This window comes from Sipha flava, unplaced genomic scaffold, assembly GCF_003268045.1.
Source record: "Sipha flava isolate LNK unplaced genomic scaffold, YSA_version1 43_pilon_pilon, whole genome shotgun sequence".
NCBI classification, from domain to species: domain Eukaryota; kingdom Metazoa; phylum Arthropoda; class Insecta; order Hemiptera; family Aphididae; genus Sipha; species Sipha flava.
This window is the reverse complement of record NW_020273171.1, coordinates 2512183-2536913: the sequence shown is the minus strand read 5'-3', so window position 1 is coordinate 2536913 and position 24731 is coordinate 2512183. Positions and strand designations below refer to the sequence as shown.

The window sequence follows — 24731 nt, the reverse complement described above, 5'->3', positions numbered from 1 at the left end:
ATTTTGTACGCGCACAAAACTGCACGTAAGATTCGTATCTATGTATTACTCGTGTTATACAGGTACGAGTGCATTCAAGTGTACGCATTTACGTTCGATGAGCGTTTGATGCCGAACAAATCTGCACACCTGTCGGACGCGGACGGTTAACCGGTGCAACAGATTCTCACGACCGCCTGTGACCGTTGCGGGACGGCCTGTATTTTCCGATCGTACCGAAGCGGTCCGACCAATACTCTGATCTGTACTCAGCAGCGGTGATCTCACGGGAAAACGGAAAACCCAAGGTTTTTATCGCGGAGCGTCCCTTCCAGCGTTCGGGTGATTTCTTCGCAAACGTTTCCCGTGACGTCAGTTGACTCTTTGATCCACTTTCTGATCCGCCGCCGGTGATGCGAATTGCGCATGCGCGTCACGGCTAGGTCAACGGCCGCCAATGACCAAGTTCATCCTCTCACTAATCGTGTGTGTGTGTGTGTGTGTGTGTGTGTGTTACGGTATACTGTTTTCTTTTAACTTTTACCTGGACATTGCAAAACCACCGCACCGTGGTGTTGTACATAATGTACTGCATCTGTACGTACCCGCTTGGCTATTAACAATAATGGTCGTTTCAAGTACAACGCACCGTACCTACATGCGTCGTGAAATAAATAAAATATTTAATAGGCAATAATTAGGGTCCCAAATGGTCATCCGATGCGGTGTTCACTAACCACCGTTAAAGTCACTGGAATGAAAATACATCGTCATCGGATTCTACCGAGATCTAATACATATTATACATATATAGTCTATTGGTTTCAGTTGAATAATATGCGCCGTAGAGAAACGCTGATGATGTAAATGCGTAGCACTAATATTTTTATGACCCATTTATCGAACCCATTTCTTAGGGCTTCGTTTGCTGCACAGAAAAGACGTTTTCTGGAATTGAAGACCCGTTGTATAATAGCCAAAAGGAAGAAAACCCGATCATATTCGCTGTGTGGTCATTGGAACGGTCAATGGCTCGCCGGCGAATATAGTTTACTGGAGCGATGGCCGGCAAACCGGTAACAGGTCGTTGAACTCTCTGAGAATATGTCTATTGCAATTAAAAGAAGATGCTAGAAAACTGCCTATGTATCAAACAACTTAGCATTTCTAAAACTATTTTGTCTTGGCTCGAGAAAAATCTGAAAAATCAAAAACAAAGACGCTCGTTGTGATTTTCGATAGTTTTGCACTAGAAGCCATTGACCTTGTAATGGATTTTTCGAACTGTATAATTCGTGAGTACTATCAATATTATAGTATGGTCGTTGGACGTATAATAAAATTACTTTTTCGGTGTGAGGTTTTAAAGGGGAAAAAACCGGATTTTTCTTTGGGCAAATATTTTTATTAACTTGTTCCACTCGAGAGGAAGAGTATAATTTCATCTTAAACCAGTTTGGATCTGGTTTTGGCGAACAACGAAAAATATATATGTACAACGAAAATATTGTATACTTTTATCGTATAATTTTTAATTACCATTAAAATAATCGTACCTATACAATGATCGATGACACTCGTCGAAGGCGATTTTATTCAATTAAGCGTGGAAATATCATTGGTTTTTGCAAAGCAGTCCATATTATCGCACTCCATATACTATTGTTGCAATTCAGATATCGAAAAAAGAACCGAATAATCTCACGGTTTCTCACGGTCATCCCCTTGGACACGTCAAAGAAATCACAGACACTTTGTGCGACAGTAGAGGGTTGTAACAACCGGTGCAGTACCGTTAAATAATATAATAATAAAGAGAATAGCGAAGGAGGAAGGCTGGATAGATGTATATACAATGTATGTAACCCCACTACTGTAAACTGCGACGGCCCCGACTACCTGTGGCGTTTACTTTCAGAGTTCATCGACCGTTCGGCCTGCGCCGTGAGCTCGAGAACCGGTCGCGTTCGGTTGGAAGGAGATACCGTTTCTTCCACCAGAGGTCGGTTCGTTTTGAAGGTTAAGTTTAAGGAAGTGCTTTGATCCACAGTGTCAGCGCAGACAGGTGACCGTGCGAGTCTTGTCGCCGATCGGTTGCATTTTTATACTCCGCATTTGTTATTAAAAGACGTTTACATATTATAATTATTATATTTTTATATTTTGTTTATAATATATTTAATTTGATCGTAAACAACAATTTTTTATTTTATAAAATCGTGAAATATTCATTTGAGTGCATTTTTTTGTTGGATATAATTCGAAATGATCTAATAATCAACATAGAACGCGCTTATAGGATAATAATCAATACGAACAATAATTGAGTGAGTACTTGCATATTTTATTCGAATAATTTTACTATTATCAACCATAACATTTATAATGTAACTAACATAGTAATAATTTTCCGTATTATACACACATAAGTTAATTTTTGTTTATTCTTTTGAGCTGTAGTTGATTAAAATAATATATGATTGAAGTGGATGGTAATTTAATTAAAATGAATGGTTAAACTGACATTTCATAAGATATGATAAACACTGGTCTGTAACTGATAATGATTTGCAACGAATTAAGTATTTATGATTTTATTATACTCGTAATAACAAAAATTATTATTTGAAATGACATTTTTATCGTCAGAAATCAATTATTTTAATCTTTAATAATGATTTTGAGTCCTTAAATTTACTTTAGAAAATTGTAATAAAAGTAATATTTTATAAAATCCATTTGCAATGTAAAATAAATTTCAGTTAGATTTTGAATTTCGAAAGGATCTAATTTAGACCGGTTGAGATTTTTTTTCTCGGTAACCATGAAACGTTTTAAAGGTGTCGATAGGACGGAGAACGATTTTCGCGTGTATTAAACCCACGCAAACAACGAACGCAATAATGAAACGTTCGCATATGATACATTGTTGTATAGGGATAAATATTGCGTCGTTCAGAAATCGGTGATCGTGTCACGTTGGGTCGAACCGGCCGGCCGGTAAGACGGCCGTGAAATATACGCAACCTATCGGAGTGGGAGAGGGAGCTTTTTGTTGTTTTACGGTCGCTCAACACAGCCTCGTGTCATCGTACTATTCGCTACATTGCAGCAGGTTGCTGCAGGATTAATAACACATTAGTTCATTATATGTCTACAATAATGGTTTTTGTAAGGATTATTGGATCACAACAAAGAACTACAATAAACACCAATAAGATGTAATGTTTAGCTATACTCTTCACCAAAAGGTAGAATCTTTTTTTTTTTTTTCTTTTTTAAAGAGTAAAAGTAATGATAAACTATTATGCGTCCACACACGTAATATTGCGTGTACATCATTTCGATAAGGTCATCATCGGTTGATTGTCCGCGGTACGTAGGTACGCGCGTAGATCAAAATCGCGCACCGCGGACACCGTCATGACCTCGCGGTACACGACCGGGCCGGAACCATGGGCGGGGTATCACAAAAGAACCATCGTTGCCGCCTCCACGCGATCCACGATCAACAGGTCGTTATCTCATCCATTCATTAGCCGGTGATTTTCGCCGTATCCCAATATAGCCGCGGCCGCGTGAGAATGACGCGCGCGCGCTCGCTGAAGCCATTGACCGGTGTATTGTCCTCGTGCGGGCGTGCGGGGGCGACGGGGGAGGGGCCCAGGGAACAGGTGATGGGGAAGGGGAGTTGCACTACCCCTCCGGGCCGCGCGACCTTGCCGTCCGCAACGCTCGCCCCTCCAAACGTCGCGCCGACGGCGTGTTCGACCGTCGCCCGGGCAGGTCGGTGAACTCTGCGCGACGCGCAACCAGACCAACGTCCCGCCGCCGTCACCGCCTTCCCCACCTGGTGTAACCGTGGCCTTTCGCCCGTGAAAAAAATCGTAAATAGGTACAATATATATATTTATACATATGTGTATTCGCGCGAACAGAGGAAGGAAAAAAAAAAACTCGACTTTACTCGACCGCGAGATAATATTATACGCAGGGGAACCTCGGCCGCCGACGTGTGTCGTTTACCCCGTTCGGCGGTACACATCCATCCATCATCGTACGCACTGACACGAACAAGCACACGAAACCACCTGTGCCAAAGACGCGAGTCCTTTTGTTTGCTCGTCGTCACCTCATCCCGTCCTCGAACGACTTCGGCGCAGTAAAATATTAATACGTACACGCATACATGTATATATACATTTACTTTGTACCCGTACGGTAACGACGATGACGACACACCCGTCGAAGTTCTTACGTACGTGAGCGTTTGGCAGGACAATGTTGTGTTCGGGGCCGCGACTGCCGCGTGACCTCGTCGTACGTTTTGTACGTCGTCGCGTCCCACGTATATTGTAATTATCACTCGTTCGTGTTTGTTTACATCTTCGTCGTTCTCGGGCGAACGTGCGCGTTGCTCAAGAAGAAACGCGTTGTTGACGGTTGTTCTCGAACGATGATTATTATTATTATTATTATTATTGAATATAGTTTTGTTATCGTCTGATACGCGCATGGGTATATCGCGTGTAATGTGCATAGCTGTACGTGCACGTACGCGAAACGGTATGGAAGCTCTGCATCGCGAACGTCATTGATCGTAAATTGTTTTTCTATTTTTTTTTTTTTTTCTTCTTGAGTCGCTGCCACACGGTTTTTGCGCTGAAATTCTCCGCGACTAGTATATACGCGCCGAGAACCGGAGTTGAGACGCGCGTGAATCGGTGCCAAAACGATACATCGTAATAATCATAAAATCGGCATAATTAATCGGCGCGAGAACGATGATGTTTACGGAGCCGTTGGAGTGCGCGGTGTGTGATATGCGACGTGCGGGCTACGAGATTTCTGCGATAAACTACGATTTGCGCGGCGCAACGACGGAGGACACGGAAACATATTGATGTAACGCGTTATCGGGCGTGGCGCTTAAGAGATCGCGCGCCAGAAGTACTGCGATGCCGCGTGCAAAGAGCCGAACGTTCACTCCGTGAACGTGGTCCGTGCCGCGGTGGATCCGTTGTGCGTTTTGGACGTCGCAAAATCGGGACGGGCCGCGCGGGTGCGTTGCACGTGCGTGACGAGAACGAACGGAGCGGCGACCGGTCGTGCACGCGCAGTTGAACCGTGCGCGTTGCGCGTTCGCGGAACGCCGTGAAAACGAGAGGAGAACGGAAGAAGAAGATTGGACACGGGCGCGCGGTGGCTGTGACGGCCGTGTGTCTTACGGGCCGCCGGACGAGATATTGCACGGTGCGACGAGATGACGTCGTCGGCCACCGAGTTCATTGGCCGGTTCGCGCGCCGACGATGGCACCCGGTCGAACGTACCCGGGGGCGCGTCCACGGACATCAGTGTAAATGTGTACGTTTATTACGCGTAGTGCGCGCGCGCGCGCGCGCGCGATCGTCCGCGTTTTGGGCGCGGAGCGAACCGACGAGGTTGTTGTCCGGCCGCTCATCGTCGGCCCAGGGGAAGCGAGACAGGTGTACAAACAACAGTGCACTATAATCGATTCGTGTTCCCGGAATCGCGAACGTTGTTATTATTATACTCTTCCCCTACCCCCCACCCCCCACCCACGGTTCGCCGACGCCGCACGGTCGCGCGAGATAAATCTTATCCCCTCCGGTCCGCCCCTCTCGCCGCCGCCGGCCACGAATATTTTTCGTGAGCGTTCGAGAGTCGGTGCGCGCGCCGCGTAAAAAGGGAACGCCTCGAGTGAGTTCTCGGTTAAAAATTTAATTGAACACGTTACGTGACGCGTTCGCGGAAAATAAAAACTCATGCCGGCCGAAACCGCCGCCGCTGCACCATCGGTCGCCGCCGGTCGTTGATCCTCGCGCGCGCGGCCGGTTAACGTGTGTTTTTTGGCGATTTTCGTAGGCATTTACGTTTCGTTTCCCACTCGTTTTTTCGCCTCTCCCGTTTCGACCGTTGCGCGTAATTTTTTCACCCGTACGCCTCGCACGCTTTGTTCGCTCACCCCGTGCGCACACGTCGTACGGAAATACATTCCCAGATGATATAATATCAGGCACGTACATCGATGTCGTTACGCCGACGTTGATTCATCGCCGGGTTGCGTTCGACGCGAAACGAACAACATTTATTTGAAAGTCTCGTGGGTGGCCAGACGCTGCTACTGACCTGACCTGTCACACGCGAATAGCGTCCCTAGAGTGCCGATGACCTGACGTGGTCGACGTGCGTACTCCTCTGCAACAGGTTAGTATACGCACCGTGCGTATTTGCTTTGCCCACTATTATATTACGTTATTATGTAGTTCCCGGTAACCGAACCTTTGTTGCGATCTATAACGGGAAGCCGCGGATATTTTCGGTATGGCGCAATGTGTCATGAAATCAAACAATATAGTTGTACGCGGTACGGTCAACACGTAACTTTCTTCAAACCCCCGTCCGCACAGCAGGTAGCCGTTATTATGTTTCGCTTCACCAACATTTTATTATCGTATTGAACATCACCTCAACTCTAATAACGAAATCATTTTCAATATAAAAGAAAGATCTTTATAAATCAATATAAATATACTTTTTTTTTTTTTACCACGGATGCACGGAGATATTTTATGTGAGCGCGTAGAAATAAAACGAAAATTTAAGGAAGTACAGTAAAACAAAATCGTACAAGTATGTATTTAATATGAATCGATTAAACGTTGATTTCGACATGTCTTTTTGTTCATACCAGAAGAAAACGTATAAATTATACATGTATGTACGTATGCGTGAACATGATATAATGGTGCAACATTGAATCATGTCGCACTAATTCGTGTACACACATCAGTACCTATTCACCGGACGGGCGTTAAAATAACAAACGTGACCTTCAGCATGTTTTTTCCTTCTAATTATGGCGTAGAAAAAAATGCGTTCCCAATTGGAACGGTTCATTAGATACGCACCATCTTCACGCGTAGGCCGGCCACCCCGCAGCGTAACCCACTGGCCTTCGACAAGGAACCTTGTCCTTCGAAGTACCGTTTCCCGGTTCGGTTGTAAGGGTAGTTATAACGGTACCGAAGGTCACACGGCAGTACACGGTATTGTGTTACATTGTACCACGGTATTATTTACGAGACGTTTCGCTGAAGCCGCAGTTTACTTGTCCGGGCGCGCACAATAAGACACCGCAACGGCCACAGCGATTTCTTAGTGCATGTGCGCGCGAGTGCGCGCGCGCGCGTGTGTGTGTACGTGTTTGTACGCAATATGTGCACGTATACGGGAACCAAGACTGCGGTGGAATAGAAAATTTGTCATCGGAGGGGAAAAAAATTGTGCGCTCAAAGCTTCGGTTCGTCGAAAAGAAGAGTGTCTGTCTTGTCCGGTTTGTTCCACTTACAAGGAGGTCATTAGTCCAGGCGTCGAATTCCCATCGCGCATCGCTTTTTCTTTCGTTCGCCGTATTTCGAATGCCGCGCCCGCGTGCGCCTCCTCGTTTCGGCTTCCGCGGGTCGTTTCCGTTGGATCTCGCGAGCGATTGGCAACAATTTTGGAGTTTCCGACGTTTTACCGATTCCGTCCCAACGGTACCACGGATACGCATCGTTACACGACCTGTTGTCTGTTCCCGTACGACTCAAGCGAGACTACAAGATCCCTGCCAGTTGGCAATCGTATTACTGCAATCGCCGGTATATAGGTTTAGGCATAGGTATGACTTAGCTTTATAGGTATACACATGTACGTATTTATACGCACGCATCACGTATTATTATACCGGTGCCGGCGCGCTGCACTAGAGTTCATCGACCGGTCACCGTCGTGGCATTGCCCGTAAAAGTCGTCTGCCGTACGGTGGGGAAGTTGGGAGGGGACGATAAGAAATCTATTTTATTTTATTTTTTTCGCAACCGTAAACACTGGAATTAATTAATATTAGTGGTTATAGTGTTAGGTACCTAATTAAATTTATATACATTCATGTCTTGGTATATTTTAAATTCTAAACCAAAGGTGTGGGGGGAATATCGCTATTGAACAGTAAACGTTGCGCTACCGCGTGTGTACGGTGTAGTTATTCAAATGACGGTCAAATTTCCACATTAGATAATATCGGATTTTTTTTTCTACTCGATCCAATAAAATTCAATGCACGAAAAGTGTTCAATGTGGTCAATCATACACACATTAAACACGAAGTTATTTGTACTTACACGCATGCGCGTTACATCATCCCCTTAGTAATGCTTTAAGCAAATTAAATATAGGTGCATGTTTAATATACTAAACTTCATGATGACGATGTCTTTCCCGCTTCGTCCGTACGTACTTTCGTTTGTAGATGGGCGTATACAATTATATCGAATCTATTCATTTACGAGAACCGTCCACGGACCACCCTTGTACAGTTATTAATGGAGCAGAGGACTTATAGCATTTGCATATTTTTTTAGCACAGTCACAAAAATAGCAGAGTACGAAACAAATGCATTTCATGCTTTCACAAAGCTAGTTTTGAAATTTTATTTTGCATATAGATGCATATTTTGAGTTTTTTTTAGTTTTTAGGGCATATTTCATCCATGTTATACTTTTAGATGCATATTTTAAACAATTTATCATTTCATCAATATTTTGTCGTCAACATTTTTATTTATTTTTTTATTCGACCAAAATAATGTTATTAAATTATAATGTAATTTTTTTTTTTTTTTTAAAGCGCCTTCTCGTGTAGTAATATTTAAAAATACAGCACCTTGCACCTAATCTTTTACTTCCTGCAAAACCTATAACTAAATGGTTAAAACACATAAGCCCATAAACTCAAATAATTCAATACTTACTGTGACATATAAGTTGTGCTTAAACTTTAAATAAAACATATTCATTATCATTAAATTAATAAATACTTACAGAAGAAGAAGTCCGCATTTTTCTTCCTAAATATTCATTTTAAAATATAAAATTTTAAAGGCATATTGTTAATTTTATAATGCATATTATTAATGCATATTTTATGTATATAGATAACTGCATATTTGGTGATTTTTTTAGAGCTACAAGTCCTCTGCCCTAGTTATTAATAAGGAACGACGAAAAATATTTGCTGTTAGTGTTTGAAAAGTACATTTGAATGTTCAAATACTGTTTGTATAAATTTTAGTTATATTTCGTTTTCAATAATATTTTTGTTTGTTCGTAAAAGAGCTGTAAAATGCCAAAAATATTTAACTTTGACATATACGAATCGTGATATTGCGTGATTGACTTTTGTGACATTTGGATTTTATACATTCTAGGAGAGTTTTTGTTTTATTTCGTTACATCGTAAATAAAAAGAAATTTAACACAAAAATGTTACAAAACAACTTGACACCATGGCGTACATTATAAAACATAAATGTTGAACAGCGCGGAATAAAAATGATGTTTTACTGTTGGTCGGAAATTTCCCGTCGCCGTCTCCGATGATTATTACCCCGTGAGTACCTACCCAAGTGTTTTTCACCCACTCAAGTCACCGGTGCCGTCGAAGTGAGTCGATTTTTTGCGACGCGTGTCGATGACACACACCACTACGACGGTAGTACGGCGCGCGTATACCACCTTTAAAACGCTAATACGGTTTAAGGTCAATGAGCCGATGAATAAATTATAGAAGAGAATCGACAAAAGAAATGGAATGATAAAATAAAATGTACGTATAGATTGAGGTTAGGTTACCGTTACCTATATGGTGTGCGAGTGCGCGCGCGCGCGCGCGCGTGTGTGTGTTTTGTATAAGTTGGTCATTGACCCGAGGCTAGTCGGTAGCGGCGGCGGCGGCGATAGGTAGTCAGGTATTTTTGCGTATCTTGACGCACGACGAAAATCGTTTTCCCGTCTAGCCATCGAAGAAAAAAAATCACACATCAACTCGCTACCGTTCCGGAGGCGGTTGGTTAGACAGGCAGGTAGGTGCGCAGGAGATCAAAACAAACCCTTCCCTCTCGTCCCGAGCCGAAAACGGTCGGCTGCAACGATCCACGATGATTCATGACGGACGAGCAGCAACCGTTGCGGGGGCCGCCGACAGACGTATCACGCGTATAATAGTTTAAAAACGATAACGCGCGGAGCCGTTACGTCAAAACGAGTGGGGTGATAACGCGCGAAGAGAAAGGAGGCGACGGCGGCGAAAACCCCTGCGGCCGTCTGACCGACTCTTTCACTCGGAACTCGGAAGGAGTGCTGCCGCTGCGTCGTAGCGGTGGCGGTTTTGCACGCGCGCGCGCGCGCGCGTGTGTATGCGGGTACTTCCGATTTTCTTTCACGTACGCGGCCTCCGCCGGGCCACGCCCACTGACCGAACGTCCTCATTATTACGCGCCGCGTCGTTCGTAGCCGCCGTCGTCTTCGTCGCCGCCGACGCCGTCATCTCGGTGACCTGATGAACTTTTGTCCGCTATACTCCGGCCCGGGAAGGCCCTGCCCCCTCACCATCCTCTCGCCCCCCCCCCCCTCCAACCGACGCTGACACCTCTCGGCGCGTTACGCTTTCCTGGTCGATTTTCGTTTTTTCCCGTTAGGCGTCCGCGATTATTACTATTAGTTCGTTTGTTTGCACCGGTGTTTTTGTTATTGTTATTGTTTTGTTCCCTTCGAATTTTTCGCGTGAAACGATTGATGGCAGGCAGCCTCTCCGCTCTTCCCCTCTCGTCGCGCCACCCGGCGTGCACTCGACTACCGCGCTGCAGCTCACGTTATCCATTATCCCGTCCTTCTGCAGCTACCGCAGCACTCGAACATAACGTACGAACGTGTCGGATATGTTTAGTTGTATTGTTTTTTTTTTCATTCTCCCCCTCCCTCCCCGATTGATTTCGCGTTATATTTACTTACGCGCAAAATAATCTTTGCGATAGTGATTGACCCAGTTTTCGTGTGCAATGTGCGCGCGCGCCGTCAACAAGCGCATTACGTGACGACCTTGATGCACTTTCAGCGGCACCGTATACACCGCGCGACAATATCCACAGAACCCACGCACGGTGCAAGTATATGGTTTTCGTAGTACGAACGTGTTCGTACTGTGCACAAATAAAAACACGTATATAAAGATATAAAGAATATGCGTGAGTAAAAAAATGAATTGCTTACGCGCGTCGCGTTCGATTGCGTTACAAAAAATGAACTAATTCGAGAAAAAAATTAATTCAACGCTCAAGAACACAAGTCGACCACTATACCGTTCGTGTACGTATAATATTATGTACATGTGAAATACCACTTAAATTATTTGTTGCTTATGATATCTACCGGAGGAGTATTGATTTCTATTTTCCTGTCGCCGTGTGACGCAGGTGCATTCCCTCGTGCATCATCTACTGCACTAGATTATTTTTTTTTCGCTCAAACGTATTATCCGTAATGCAAATAAATGGATTCGCAATGCCCCGTCGTTCCTATGAAACCGTTACGCGTCCTGTATTTCAATAAGCACGAACACAATAAATAATCTCATGTGCATTGCTTTCCGTCCGATACGGCTTAAAATTATTTCGATTTTCGGACGATTCGGGAACGTCGAATGTGCGCTTGCATACACACACACACACACACACATACATATATATATATATATATATATATATATGCATATAATGCAAGTAGAGCGCCAAATCGTAAGACCGTTGACCGTTGACCGAGTTTTGTTGTACGTGTAAAGCGTCGCCGACGTGCATGCGCTGGCGAAAAAGCGAGAGTGTGCCGCTGCCGCTAGTGCTGCTCCGAGCTTGCGTAGTCGTCCTGATGCACCGAGGCGCATGCGGAAATGCAATCGACGCCGTTTGCCGTGTCGGCGAGCGCGCGCGAAGTGGGGATAATGTGTGCAACGGGTGTACGGGGCAAGCTCGGGCGCGCGCGCGCCGTGCCAGGGACTAGACGACGACGGGATGATAATCGCTGGCCGTCGACGGTAAGTTGGGTGGTGGTGGGAGAGCACAGCGTATCCTCGTCGTGCAAGCCGGAATTCGATGCACACAGACCGGTGTGTTGCCTTAGGTCAGTACAACGCCTGATTGCTTAGAAGCATTTGTTGTTTATTATTATTTAAATTTTTTTTTTATCAAGCTTCGCACACTTTTCGTTTTCGTTTTCTGTCCTGTTCGTCCGGCCGTCCGTCAACCGTCTGCAGGGTAAGCATGTATTACGCGTATTTACTTTAGAAAAATGTCGCAGTTTAACTCCGCCGTTGTCGTTTTCGTATATTACTCGGGTGTGCAATATAACTTATACGTCTCTTACACGGGAGAACGGGGCTCGTATCCTTATGCTTAGAAACACGAATCAAACTACTATACGAATAATAAAAAAACTATTCAACGTGAACGTTATTAAATATGTATGGTGAAAATCTATCGTACTTGCGAACCGTATTCAACATCAATTCGAGCACGTATTTATTCTTTACGTATGGTGTTTTGTTTTGAATTACAAAATACGCAAACCTATAGGACGTATATCTGCGGTATTATTTCCTTGTCGTTCCCATTTCACATTTGATTGTTATTATTGCGTTGGGACGCATATGAAGATCAAGTTTTGATCGCCATGAAGTGCACATCGTGTATGTGCAACGGGTAAAACGGGAGTCCCAAGGCTGCGGCCGTGAACGTCAATAATCTAGTAATTGTGTATGCCTCGCTGGGTCTATTTATATACGTATGTACCACGGAATACGTATTTGATATTTTTTTTCCGGTATGTTTCATAATATTCGTATTGTGTATGACGTCGAGAATTAATTGTTCTCTCTCTGAAATTGGATGGTTATTAAACGATGAAAATTTTAATTGCTTTTTTATATATTTACAATTTATCGTTTTTGTCTAATGCATGTGATGGTTACATTTTTGCCAATGATAATTCAGCACCAAAATAAATACGTTATTTGATCAAGAACACGTGTTATATTGCAATGATCTAAAAATATATATTATCTCGCACATTGTTCTAAAGAAAAACGAAGTTGTTTAATGAGACGTTTATGTAACGTGAAATAAATGCCAGGAAAATATACATTTCGTGTAGGTAGTTTTTTTTCCTGTGTGTACCGATATGATAATGCAATGTTTTGACTGTTTGGACGAGGAAAATTTATTAACTCTGGAAATAAATTATTTATAAGACAAAATGCTTAACTTCTTTTTGACACTTTTTTATTACGGGAGTCACGAATTATAATATAATTACCAGTTTAATAAGTATCGAAGAGTATGAAACATTTAAAAATCAACCGTATCAATTAAAATAATATCATTCATAATACAATGGAAGTGTATTGAGTTTTTATATAATTAAATAGTAGAATATTAATCAAATTTGTAATGTCTAAGTATGGAATGCATTTTTAAGCATAATTTTCCTATTGAGTAGAAATGTTTAGGGTTTTTTTTTTTTTTTTGTTCTTATAACACTTGTTGGATTTATTTAAGCTAGTATTACATATTGTTGGGAAGTAAATATTTTCACAAGAGAATCTCCGTAAAAACAATTGCATTTCGATAACTTTTCTATCGTGTGTTCTCGGAGGATTATATATATGTACTATGAAAAATATTTTATTCAATATATTACGTTATTTTTATACGTTCTGTATTTTTATAACTTATAACGCATAACGAGAATTTAAATTATTTTTTAAAAACGACATTATATCGTTTTTATCGGTCAATAAAATTTGTGCAAATTGATAAATGTATTAAGCTGATTCTAACCGTTAAAATTAATTTTTAGACAATGCAATTCTTTTCTCTATGAATACATTATAAATTTGGGTTCTGTATACTTAAGTGTCAAATTCCTGTACAAACCATAAATATTATGTATATATTTTTTATTTTGTGAAATTATTGGTACACATTTTCAGTACACCTGTTTCAACTCAAAATTATCATTTTTTATTTTTTTTTTTTTGTTATTCATCATTAAATATTAGTGCAATGTATATCACTTATAGTATGCTCAGTACGGCGTATAAAACAGCGTAAAATTATGTGTTTACGCGGTGATCTGGTATCCGAATCCATATAATAACTTTACTTATATAATTTATAATTTACTCTATATACTTTTTATACTTTATATACATTTATTTGTATAATTCATATATTAATATGAATTACATTCATCAATCCTAGGTACATCGACAAATGTAATTTTTGAAATTGTTTCATGACTCTGCAGAAGTTAATTCATTGTTATATTTATTTTAATAGATAAATTTCTCATTCAATTCCATAAAAATTATATGCCAACGTATTTACACAATAACATCAACTTAACAAATATACTTATTTAAATTTCTTTTAAAATTAATATCATAACCTTGATTCTGATAACGAGATGAAGGACATTTTATGATGGTTGTGTAAGTCTTTTACGCGATTCATATAAAATTGTAAAAATGACAAAAGTAATAAAATTGAGTAATTGAAAACTAAAAGAGCTAATATAAATAATTATTTTATCTCTTTATACGGTCGAACCACACGGAGTGAAGTGATGTATGTACAGAATAGGCCTATATGTATTGGTCTGATAATCGCTTGAACGTCCTTGACCAAAATGCACAATGCACTTTATCAGTTGGTGCATTTGCTAAGCATATACGCGTAAGACCGAGACAAATTATGATGCAATTAAATATTAGCTATATGTTCTTTAGTATTTGACAGCAATAACATTAATTACAATTATGTTCTGGTTTTAAATGCATATTTATAAGCTGATATTGATAAAAGGATAATGAACATTCGACTTTAATTCAATATATCAATCAAATTGGCGATATCATTATAGATTAGTTAGACTCTTAAGTAACACTATAAATATAAATATAAATATAATTTCAATGGAATTGAATAAAGCCATATATAATGTCAGTATGAATATATAATGTAAAAGTTAAACGCCAATAATACATTTTCAAAACATCACTGCATAGTAATACATAATTTTAATTTTAATTTTTCAATAATTGAAATGTTAAAAATCATTAATAATATTATTAACAGGAAATATATGTTAAATATTTTAATTTTTTGTATCTGTAAGTAATTAAAAATTGAGAATGGAAGTACTTAATGTTGGGATGTGTTATAATATACATAAAACGTTTTAATATTATGATACGAACTTTAAAAAAAATTTTAAATAATACGTATTGGTGTCTCGGGCACTTATTTTAAAACATCAATTAATTTTTTGATTTTGTTTGTCAAATTAAGTTAAATAATCTTGAAGTGAGTTAAACTAGATTTACCCAATTTATTTATTTTCAAATTTGAAATAATATATTTTTAGTTAAAATAAAAATGTGACAGTTAATAGTAAACTCAAGTTATAATTGTTTTATTAAAAACGAATATGTTTACCGAAGTTCATACACATTTGTTTACTAAAAAAATATATTTAAAACCACACTAATATGTTATACTCATTAATAATGATCGCACTTATCATAATTGAAATATATATAATTTTTTTTTCTTACTTAACTGTACATATAATTGCAGTAGCCAATTTATATTAATTTTCAGAATTAATAATAGTACTGTAAAATAAGGCCAAATGTGAGCTTAATCAATACAGCGAATAATGGTGGTGAATGTTAATTATTTACTTAATTAAATATTTTCAGAATAAAATAAAACAAATAACTAAATATTACTTATGATTTAATATTTCTCGATATCAACTCTTGTAATTATTTTATTTTTAGAACATTGAAAATAAATAAGCTATTAATTAATATTCTTTATGCATTCTTATTTTCATTCAATAACGATTCCTTGTAATCTTGTTCATTTCTTTTATTAACAATTTCACACAATGCGCATGTATTGACAATAATTTTTTGTATCAATTGAGGAAGTAAAATTTACCATTGTTGGGTTGTTCATTTTACAGTATAAGTAATACATTTATGTTAATGTTGAATTCTACCATAATTGTAAAAACTTCTAAGTACTTTTAGTTGAATTAAAATTTGACATATTTTTACATAATTTTTCTTAGATCGATGGAATAGTATCGGAGATTGCATTAACGTTCATATACATTTCAATATTTCATCGTACATTTTTGCTTTTAAATTTAACAATATATATTATATATGTACCGATACATTTTTTTAATTACGAAACTTGTACATGTAATTACTTCCTAGGACAAAACATTGATTACAAATTAAGTAGATTACTAAATAAAAATAAAATATTCATTTTCACAAATAATTTTTATTTTAATTATGTGATATAAGAATAAGTCATCCAAACCATTTATACATTATACTACTTTTATAAATTGCGATATGTTTATTTGAACAAAACGTTTGAGTACATACAGAATGCGTAAAGATATTTGGAATTTTTCGCTTGAGTATAAATAATTCTAATGCAGGAAACAGACTAAGTGAGCTTCAATCATTATAGCCATCTTAAAATAATTCCAGATATATATTTTAAAAATATTTGTATTGAAGAAGTCTTGCCATTCTTTTATTTGTATAGAAAATAATTTTTTAGTGTAATGGATATTTTATTTTCTGTTTACAGGTTGTTTAGTAATTGCAGACGATTTATGGAGAACTAGTTACTTTTCAACGATTTAAAATGAGACAGGTAAATTTAAATTTAGCTTGATGATAAAAATAATAGTTTTTTGTATAATTTTTAGTATTCGCTTTAGGGTTTCTTATAAACTAATATTAGTTTTCCTCTTTTTGAATATCATTTAAAAAAACAAAAGTATCTGTAAAAATATATTTATGTATTTATATATTAATATGTAGTTTTTGTATTAATTGTATAATTTAATAAATTTTATTTTATTTAAATTGAATAAAAAAAAAAAAGTACAATACTGTCGTAATTTATCATTTTTATGATATTTATGATTTTGTTTGGGTTGATATATTTTTAAAACTAATAACAAGACATTGTATTTTTATTGCACTGTATAAATATTATGTCTTTAAAATTGAATATTATTTGGAAGCTGAAATATATTATTATAAAAAATAAAAATTAATTTATCTGGCAGACTGCGATATTTTATTTTCTCGTTCTCCAGACATAGCATCATTTTATTTGCTGTAATATCGATTTTGTCTAGTCCGATGGTGGTCACCCCGGACCTCAGACAATTGTTTCATTTTTCTCGAGTCGTTATTTTTTTTTATTCGTCTGAATAAACACTGTCTCGGTATTTCTTGTTCATTACTCTTTTTTACTGCATTATCACTGCCAATCGATTTTATTCTCACACTGTCTAGAACTACATTATTGAACTTTCCGGTCCGCCATTTTGTCGGGACGGATTGACACTAGACAGCAGCCATAATCGGTTACTACTTCAGGGTTAAAGTTTAATAACCTTTTACCGAAGTATTCTAAGATTTTTCTTTTTTTCATTTTAGTTGAATACATCCAAGTATTGATGCATTACAATTATTTCCAATAGTTTAATAAACATTAAAATTAGCTCTTACTTTGAATTTAAATTTGACTTTTTTCATGTTTGTTTAAAACTATAAGGGTATTAGACAAATTTCTATTCGTATTACACCTAATCAACATGATTTGGCAAGTATCTTCTGAATCAGAAATAATATTGATATTTTCTTTGGTATATAGTTACTAACGAATGGCCTTCCAGTTGTACTAATAATATAATAGTTTTAAGGTCACATGCTATTTATAAACATATTTATGTATACATAGAATTGCATGTTGTAAGATTGTAATAGAGTATCTAAGTTCTTACTTTTGTCTTAAATGACATTTTTAAAAACTTGTTTTTAAAGATTCGCAAAATATATTTATATTTCTACTTAATGCATAAACTGCATCTTTAATTTGGCTAACGCGTCATAACGAAATACTGGCACTGAGAGTATATATATTTATGAATCCACACGATCGATAGTGCAGTTTGTAGGGCTCTCAGTTGGCACTAGTGACCCATATTCTGACTTCTCCTTGCCCCTACCCCAAGATCCTACTCATACCCAGCCCTAAATGCACCATGTCCGACCTCGGCAATTATCACGATGTATGCTATTAAAACAATGTAGTTGTCTTTTTGGCCATGTGATTCGACGAAAATGCGCGCATTCAGCTAAAAATATATCCGCCCAGAAGGCAAAATCAATAGACTCAATGACCCTGAACCAATAATGCTTTTTTATTTTTATTTTTTCGCTCTTGGGTGTATTAATTTTAATTCACGTATGTTTTTTGTCCATTCAGGAAACGCCTCCGATGGAATCGGATTTGCCATTTGACTTCAATTCTATCAAAGAAGAAGAATTTGACAAATTTGTCGACTACATTGTATTAGACCAGCCGCCAGATCCGAATAACCCAAATCGAGCGGAGAGTTCATTACCCAGAAACCTTAAACTGAAAAAAATTGGAAAGAAAGTAAATACTCAAAGACAATGGCAAATGTCTTTATTTTTATCTGTCTCTAAATGTATGCATTTTATTGTTAGATTACTGGTGTAAAGAGTGCTATATACATTCCATTGGGTACTAGATTCGGCCCATTAGTGGGTGAAGTTTGTGTCAAGGAACATGCACCAAACGGAAAAAGGAAATATTTCTGGAGGGTAAGTTTTATTAAAAATCCTTATAGCTTTTTATAATGCTTCTTAGTTAATATGTTATTGGGTTTAATGATGCTCTCTTATCTACAAATCTGTCCATACTTTTTTTTATTAGGTTCAACTCATGCTAGGTCAAGATAATTTCTGGCGGAAAATGCGCCAACAGGTAAATTGCTTTGGCTACTTTGATATCTATCTTCTGAATCAGAAAGTCAAAAAGGATTTTAAACTGGGTAATCTAGGAACATTTTTATTAGATTTCGATCTTTTTGAATTTGAAAAAATTAACTACTAACATGAAAATTATAATTTTTTTTTATTATAATGGTTATTGCTTTATCACTTACTAAGTTAAATTTATTCTATAGCAATTATTTTTTCATCCTTTAGTATTTACGTTTATATATTAATTCTTATTAGCATTATCATCGCATATTTTATACGTTTTAAGTTTTTACTTCACTTAATGAAGATCGATACAATGACTAGATTTAGTACTACACGTATCCATATAATTTAACTGTGTAATCTAAATATGATTTCAATTTCCTTAATTTCATTTTTGTTCATTTCTAAATTTTTCGTTTTATTAATAAATTGCATTACCTTAACTCTTTACTATTGACATTATTTATATAATCATTATTTGATATTCATGTGAAACAAATAAGAATAAGAAAAATATAAAGTTTCTAATTTTAAGTTCGGCAAAAAATAGAAATGGAAATCTGATTCAACATCAAATTCAAATTAAGGTTTTAACCATAGACTCACGAAATCTGTGAAAATGGTATCCGTTCTGACTCTCTGTTCTAAACTATCGCCTATTTTTCCAATTTTTTTTTTCATTTTGTTTATTTCTATTATCCATTTATTTATTATTATATACCGTTACAGATTTATAAAGAGAACAAACCGTTCTATTATATCAATACGTACGATGAAACCAAATCTAATTGGATGCGGTATGTAAGTGCTCCATATTCACCACAATCTCAGAATCTGATCGCGTGTCAATGTGGAGTAAGTTAAAATTGTATAATATAAGTATTCAATTTGATAAAATAACTCGAAAATATTTTATAAATTGAATGCAATAATTCAATTTTGTTTAAAACGTATATTAGATTATCAAATTATATTAATTAAAATTAATTATTTTGTAGACTGACATATTTTTCTATACTATACGGCCAGTTTATCCAAATGAAGAACTTCTTGTTTGGTATTGTCGTGAATTCGCTGAAAGGCTAAATTATCCATCTAGTGTCGAACAGATGATACAACGAATGCAAGGAAGTGAGTAAAATATTTTTACATGGTGCACCTTGTTTAATGTTATTGTTACACACACCGGTATGTATAAGATTTGCCTATCTAATACGCCGTGTTTGCGCTAGAATATAATTAGTCTCGTCCATTGAAATAATTATTTATTTTTTTATTTATTTAAATAAAATGAATCACGATTATCGATGTATTTTTATACATTATGTGTATGATATTCAATTTTTTAAAGTATACTCAAAATACGTAGAATTTAATCAAACATATTTAAAGAGTTGTATAATATTTTAAAGTAATAGAAAGGTATAAAAAATGATTTAGCTCAATTGAACAATCAGTTTTCGACACTTTAAACATTTTTTATTAACATATTCCTTTTCGATTAACAGAAATACAAACATCTACGTCACCGACGTTACCTATGTTAGCCGATGCTGCAGATACGGTATCATCGTCATCAACTCCTCCAACACCACCACCGCAGCCAGCTGATAGTGGTGATGTCACATTGAAAACAGTTAACCGAGTGCACTGGCAGGATGACGATATACGAAACGAATTTGACAAAGCAATGACAAATAACGCGACGTCCATGCGACGTGTAGTGATTAGCCCAGTCAAAGAATACGCCGACAATGGAAATGCTGACGTTTTGAGGTTAGACGGGTTGAGGTTGAGACCAATAGATGACGAAGGAAAGGCTCAAGGATACGCTCAATCCAATTCGGTGCGGTCTGACGAAGGGTATCACAGCCACACTTATCATGACGATGCACCCACACCACCCGAACATCTATCCGATTCTGACGATAGCTCCAACTGCATTTTGGATTACAGGTAAAAATATTAAAAATAACTCATGATAAACATGATTATTCACATCACGGTTTTTAAATTCCAATTTTTATTATTTTAGTAAGAAATCGAAATTGCCAAAACCTGATGAGGAAGCGGTTGAAGTGGAAACTAACGAGTTTCTCAAGGTGAAGATCAAACTGCGCAAAGCCTCGCAGTATAGAAAAGATTTCGACCAACCACAAAAGGAGCCAACACCTCCTCCGGCTATAGCCGAACCCGTGATTGTTGTTCGACCTCAGTCGCCCAAACAATACGCCGAACCGTCGTCATCGTCTGGTACGTCACCCGATTCCGTTGAATCGCAGCCGAAGAAACTTAAGCTCGAACCGATCGTTGCACCTCCGCCATCAGTTATATATCCATATCCCAGGGATCAGAAGTCGCTTTTAGAAAACCTGTTGCTGCAAACCAAAGAGACAAATCAATCGCCAGCGCTCACGCCGATCACGTCTATGACGCCTCCGCCGCAAATGCCAGCCGCCGATCCACCGTACATGCAGCGCTACGTTAACGCGTCGGTAAGCCCGGATTCGTCGACCAAAGTAATGTCACCGCACCTGTCACCGTTGCACCAGGCACACCGGAGCCCGCCGCCGACGATCCTCGTCTATCCCGCGCCCGCCGGTCAGCAGATCCAATACGTGCCGTACCACCATCAGACGCATCTGTTTCCGCCACAGGGCAACGGGTACCAGTGTCATTATCCCAGCAACCATCAGGTGGAATCCAGCGCCGGGAGTCCACCTGCGGGTTCGATGTCGCCGGACGACGTGTCGCCGTGCGGAAGTCCCGGGAGCACCGGCAACTCGCGCGGTTACAGGTCGCTGCCGTACCCGATCAGCAAGAAAAACGGTAAAATGCACTACGAATGCAACGTGTGCCGCAAAACCTTCGGTCAGCTGTCCAATTTGAAAGTGCACTTGAGAACGCACTCCGGTGAGAGGCCGTTCAAGTGCAAAACGTGCGGCAAGAGTTTCACACAGCTGGCCCATCTGCAAAAGCACAATTACGTGCACACCGGTAAGCATATGACAAAATGATATCGCGCGAAATCGTGTAACGGTAACCCAACAACGGTTGTAAGACGTTAACCGTAACCAATCGCAATCGATCATCACGCGGACCGCGGTTAATTCGGTTGTTTAACGTGTTTGCAGGCGAACGTCCGCACGAGTGCGATGTGTGTCAAAAACGGTTCAGCTCCACGTCCAACCTCAAGACCCATTCAAGGTTGCACACCGGCGACAAACCGTTCGTCTGCGAGGTGTGCTCGTCCACGTTCACTCAACTGGTGCATTTGAAACTGCACAAGCGCATCCACACCAACGAGAGACCGTTCACGTGCCACTGTTGCCAAAAGTCGTACATCAGCGCCAGCGGATTGAGGTCAGTATCGCTTTACCTGTGCCAACTGTGCGTTCGCGCTAGGCTTAGTTCTCCCCCCCCCCCAAGCGCGGAAACGCTAACGGTGCGTGTTTATTCTGACTCAGAACCCATTGGAAGACCACGTCGTGTAGGCCACCGTATTCGGGCGGCAAGGACGACGCGGTCGAGCAACAACGGACCAGTCCCGATTATCAAACGTATCATAACAACGGTTACGCGGGCGGCATGATGGAACAGGTGGACGACGCGAACCAAATGTACGGCGGACCCCCCCGGGTGGACAAGCACGAGGACGACGACGACGATTTGTACTCTCACTTGCGGCCGCACCACCATCAGCAAGCAATCACCGCCGTCCAACCGGAAGAGATCCAACGGCCCTCGGTCATCGAACAGAGGCACTTCATCGAGTGCACTTAAAATGCACACACAAATTCACACGAACTGCATCCCGAGACCGTACGTCGATAAAACGATTGTTGTTCCACACGGATTTAATGGGCGTCACCAATGAATTCAATGATCATTACCATTAGTGGCCTCCCCATACGAAAAGGCTAATATTTTTTAAACACGTAATTATTATTATTATTATTATTATTATTATTTTTTTTATTATTGGATGAAACTCGATAAGCTCAAAGAAGCCAAATATTTATTAATATGAAATTTCGTCAAAAAAAAATAAAAAAAATTTTTTTTTTAGAACAGAAACATAAGCTGTATTTTAATTTTTTTTTTTTTTTTATAAACTTAGCGAAATGTACTGATTGTTAATTTTGTATAGATATTTAGTTTTGTACTTTTAAAAACAGATATTAATGTAATGTTCCTAATTTTTTTTTCTCGAGTTTTTCTATTTGTGTAGACTGTAAAATGTAAAAATATAAATATTTATATTACATACATGAATATATTATACATATATGCATATTATATTGTAATAATTAATTTTATTAATATTATTTAGGTGTATTTATTGTACGATATGAACGAAGTTTTGTTGATCTCAGTTATGTTTTGTAGATAATGAATGTGTTGAATATTGGGAAGGAAATTGGTTATAATATTTTTTTTTTTGTGATTTGATAGTGAGGGCACTAGTTTTTTGAGGTTATGTTTTTTCGTTTTTAATTTTGCAAAAAAAAAATCACAGTTAAAAATAATGTTATCATTTTGCCTACATTATAAAATCTTAATTTTGTAATATTATTATAATATTATATGTGAACTGTTAATTTACTTTTTGCTATTATACATACAATATGATATAAATTATTATGTCGAATAAAATATTTTATGTGTTTTATTTTACTTTCATTATTTATAACTGATACCTAGTTACAAATAATAAACTCAATTTTTTGTCGTCAACAATAATTAATTAGAAAAATGTAGATTTTTAATTTTTAAATATTAACTATATATGAATATTTGTAGTAAAAATTGAAAAGTAGACAAAGTTTGTAATAACATTAGTACATAAAAATATACAAATGTATGTTATATATAATGCAATATATTTTTTTTTTTTTATAAAATTAGATATACCTAAAATGTAATATTAATGTAGCTCACGAAAACCCGTAACTCAGTTAATTGAAATAAAAGGTAAAAAAATAAAATATTGTGTTTCTATAGAAATAATAAAAACAATGAATTCGTTTTGGTAAATCTGTAAATGCAATTAAATTTAAAGCCTGAACCTTCTCGTTTCGGTGTATAAATACCTACAACATGTAATAGATTATCAAAATATTATTAGGTACCCCTTTTGGTCGCATATTAATTTTATTGCTAAGCTGCAGCATATTATAGCAGAATAAATACTATACAAGAAAATAAGTAACTCTACGTCTTGAGTGGGTCCATTATTTTAACACTCATTAAATTCATATTAATTCGATAAATCATATATTTTAATAATACGGATTATTTAATTTTACATTGATTATTTGTTTGATTCCTAGTTGTATACATACTTTAAATTACAGATGCAGCATACAAAATAAAACTGTCAATTTTTTAACAATTGGCCAAATAAATGTTGAATTGCTAAAATTATTGATTGTATTTTACAAAGGTTGTGTAAATATTACTACAATGGATAAACTAACAATAATTATTCATATATTTACAGTTGACAAATGTAAACATAATTTATACTCCCTTAGATTTATTCACTGCTTTTGAAAACACCAAGTGACTGTTACAAAAATAATGATATCAATAGAAATAAAAATAATAATAATATGAAATGAATAATAGTGAATATTGATCTTAATAATATATAATTATTTAATATATGCAATGTATAATTTGTATTAGATGTATAATGAATAAAAAATATAACCATTTTAATTTATATATATACTCGTATAACTAAGTATATCCCCACCCATCCGACGATCATAACAAAAACACAGAATACAGTATTACATTGATTTTATTTTTGTATTTTGTTTTTTAAATAACAAATAAATCAATAAGCTTTGTCTACTGAATATAATATAAAAATAATCACTTATAACATTATATTACATCATTTTCAGTAAGGTTTTTAAGTTTTACCACCGATGTAAATATTATTGTACG

The 24731-nt window shown here is 37.4% G+C and overlaps 1 protein-coding gene across 4 annotated transcripts; it reads left to right on the top strand.

Annotated features, from left to right (window-relative positions):
* The first annotated feature begins 2024 nt into the window (after positions 1–2024).
* LOC112689410 (PR domain zinc finger protein 1) lies at positions 2025–22855 on the top strand. 4 transcript variants are annotated; one of them, XM_025563104.1, is made up of 11 exons: positions 2025–2306; positions 16552–16617; positions 18247–18420; positions 18492–18608; positions 18721–18771; positions 19503–19628; positions 19772–19904; positions 20282–20729; positions 20809–21770; positions 21908–22136; positions 22241–22855. In XM_025563104.1, the coding sequence occupies exons 2-11, from the start codon at positions 16609–16611 to the stop codon at positions 22554–22556; spliced, it is 2565 nt and encodes an 854-aa protein (XP_025418889.1). In that variant the 5' UTR covers positions 2025–2306; positions 16552–16608; the 3' UTR covers positions 22557–22855. The 4 variants fall into 4 exon arrangements, with proteins under 4 accessions (XP_025418889.1, XP_025418893.1, XP_025418892.1 ...); XM_025563107.1 differs by lacking the exon at positions 2025–2306 and adding an exon at positions 6190–6208; XM_025563105.1 differs by lacking the exon at positions 2025–2306 and adding an exon at positions 11994–12129.
* The last annotated feature ends 1876 nt before the right edge of the window (positions 22856–24731 follow it).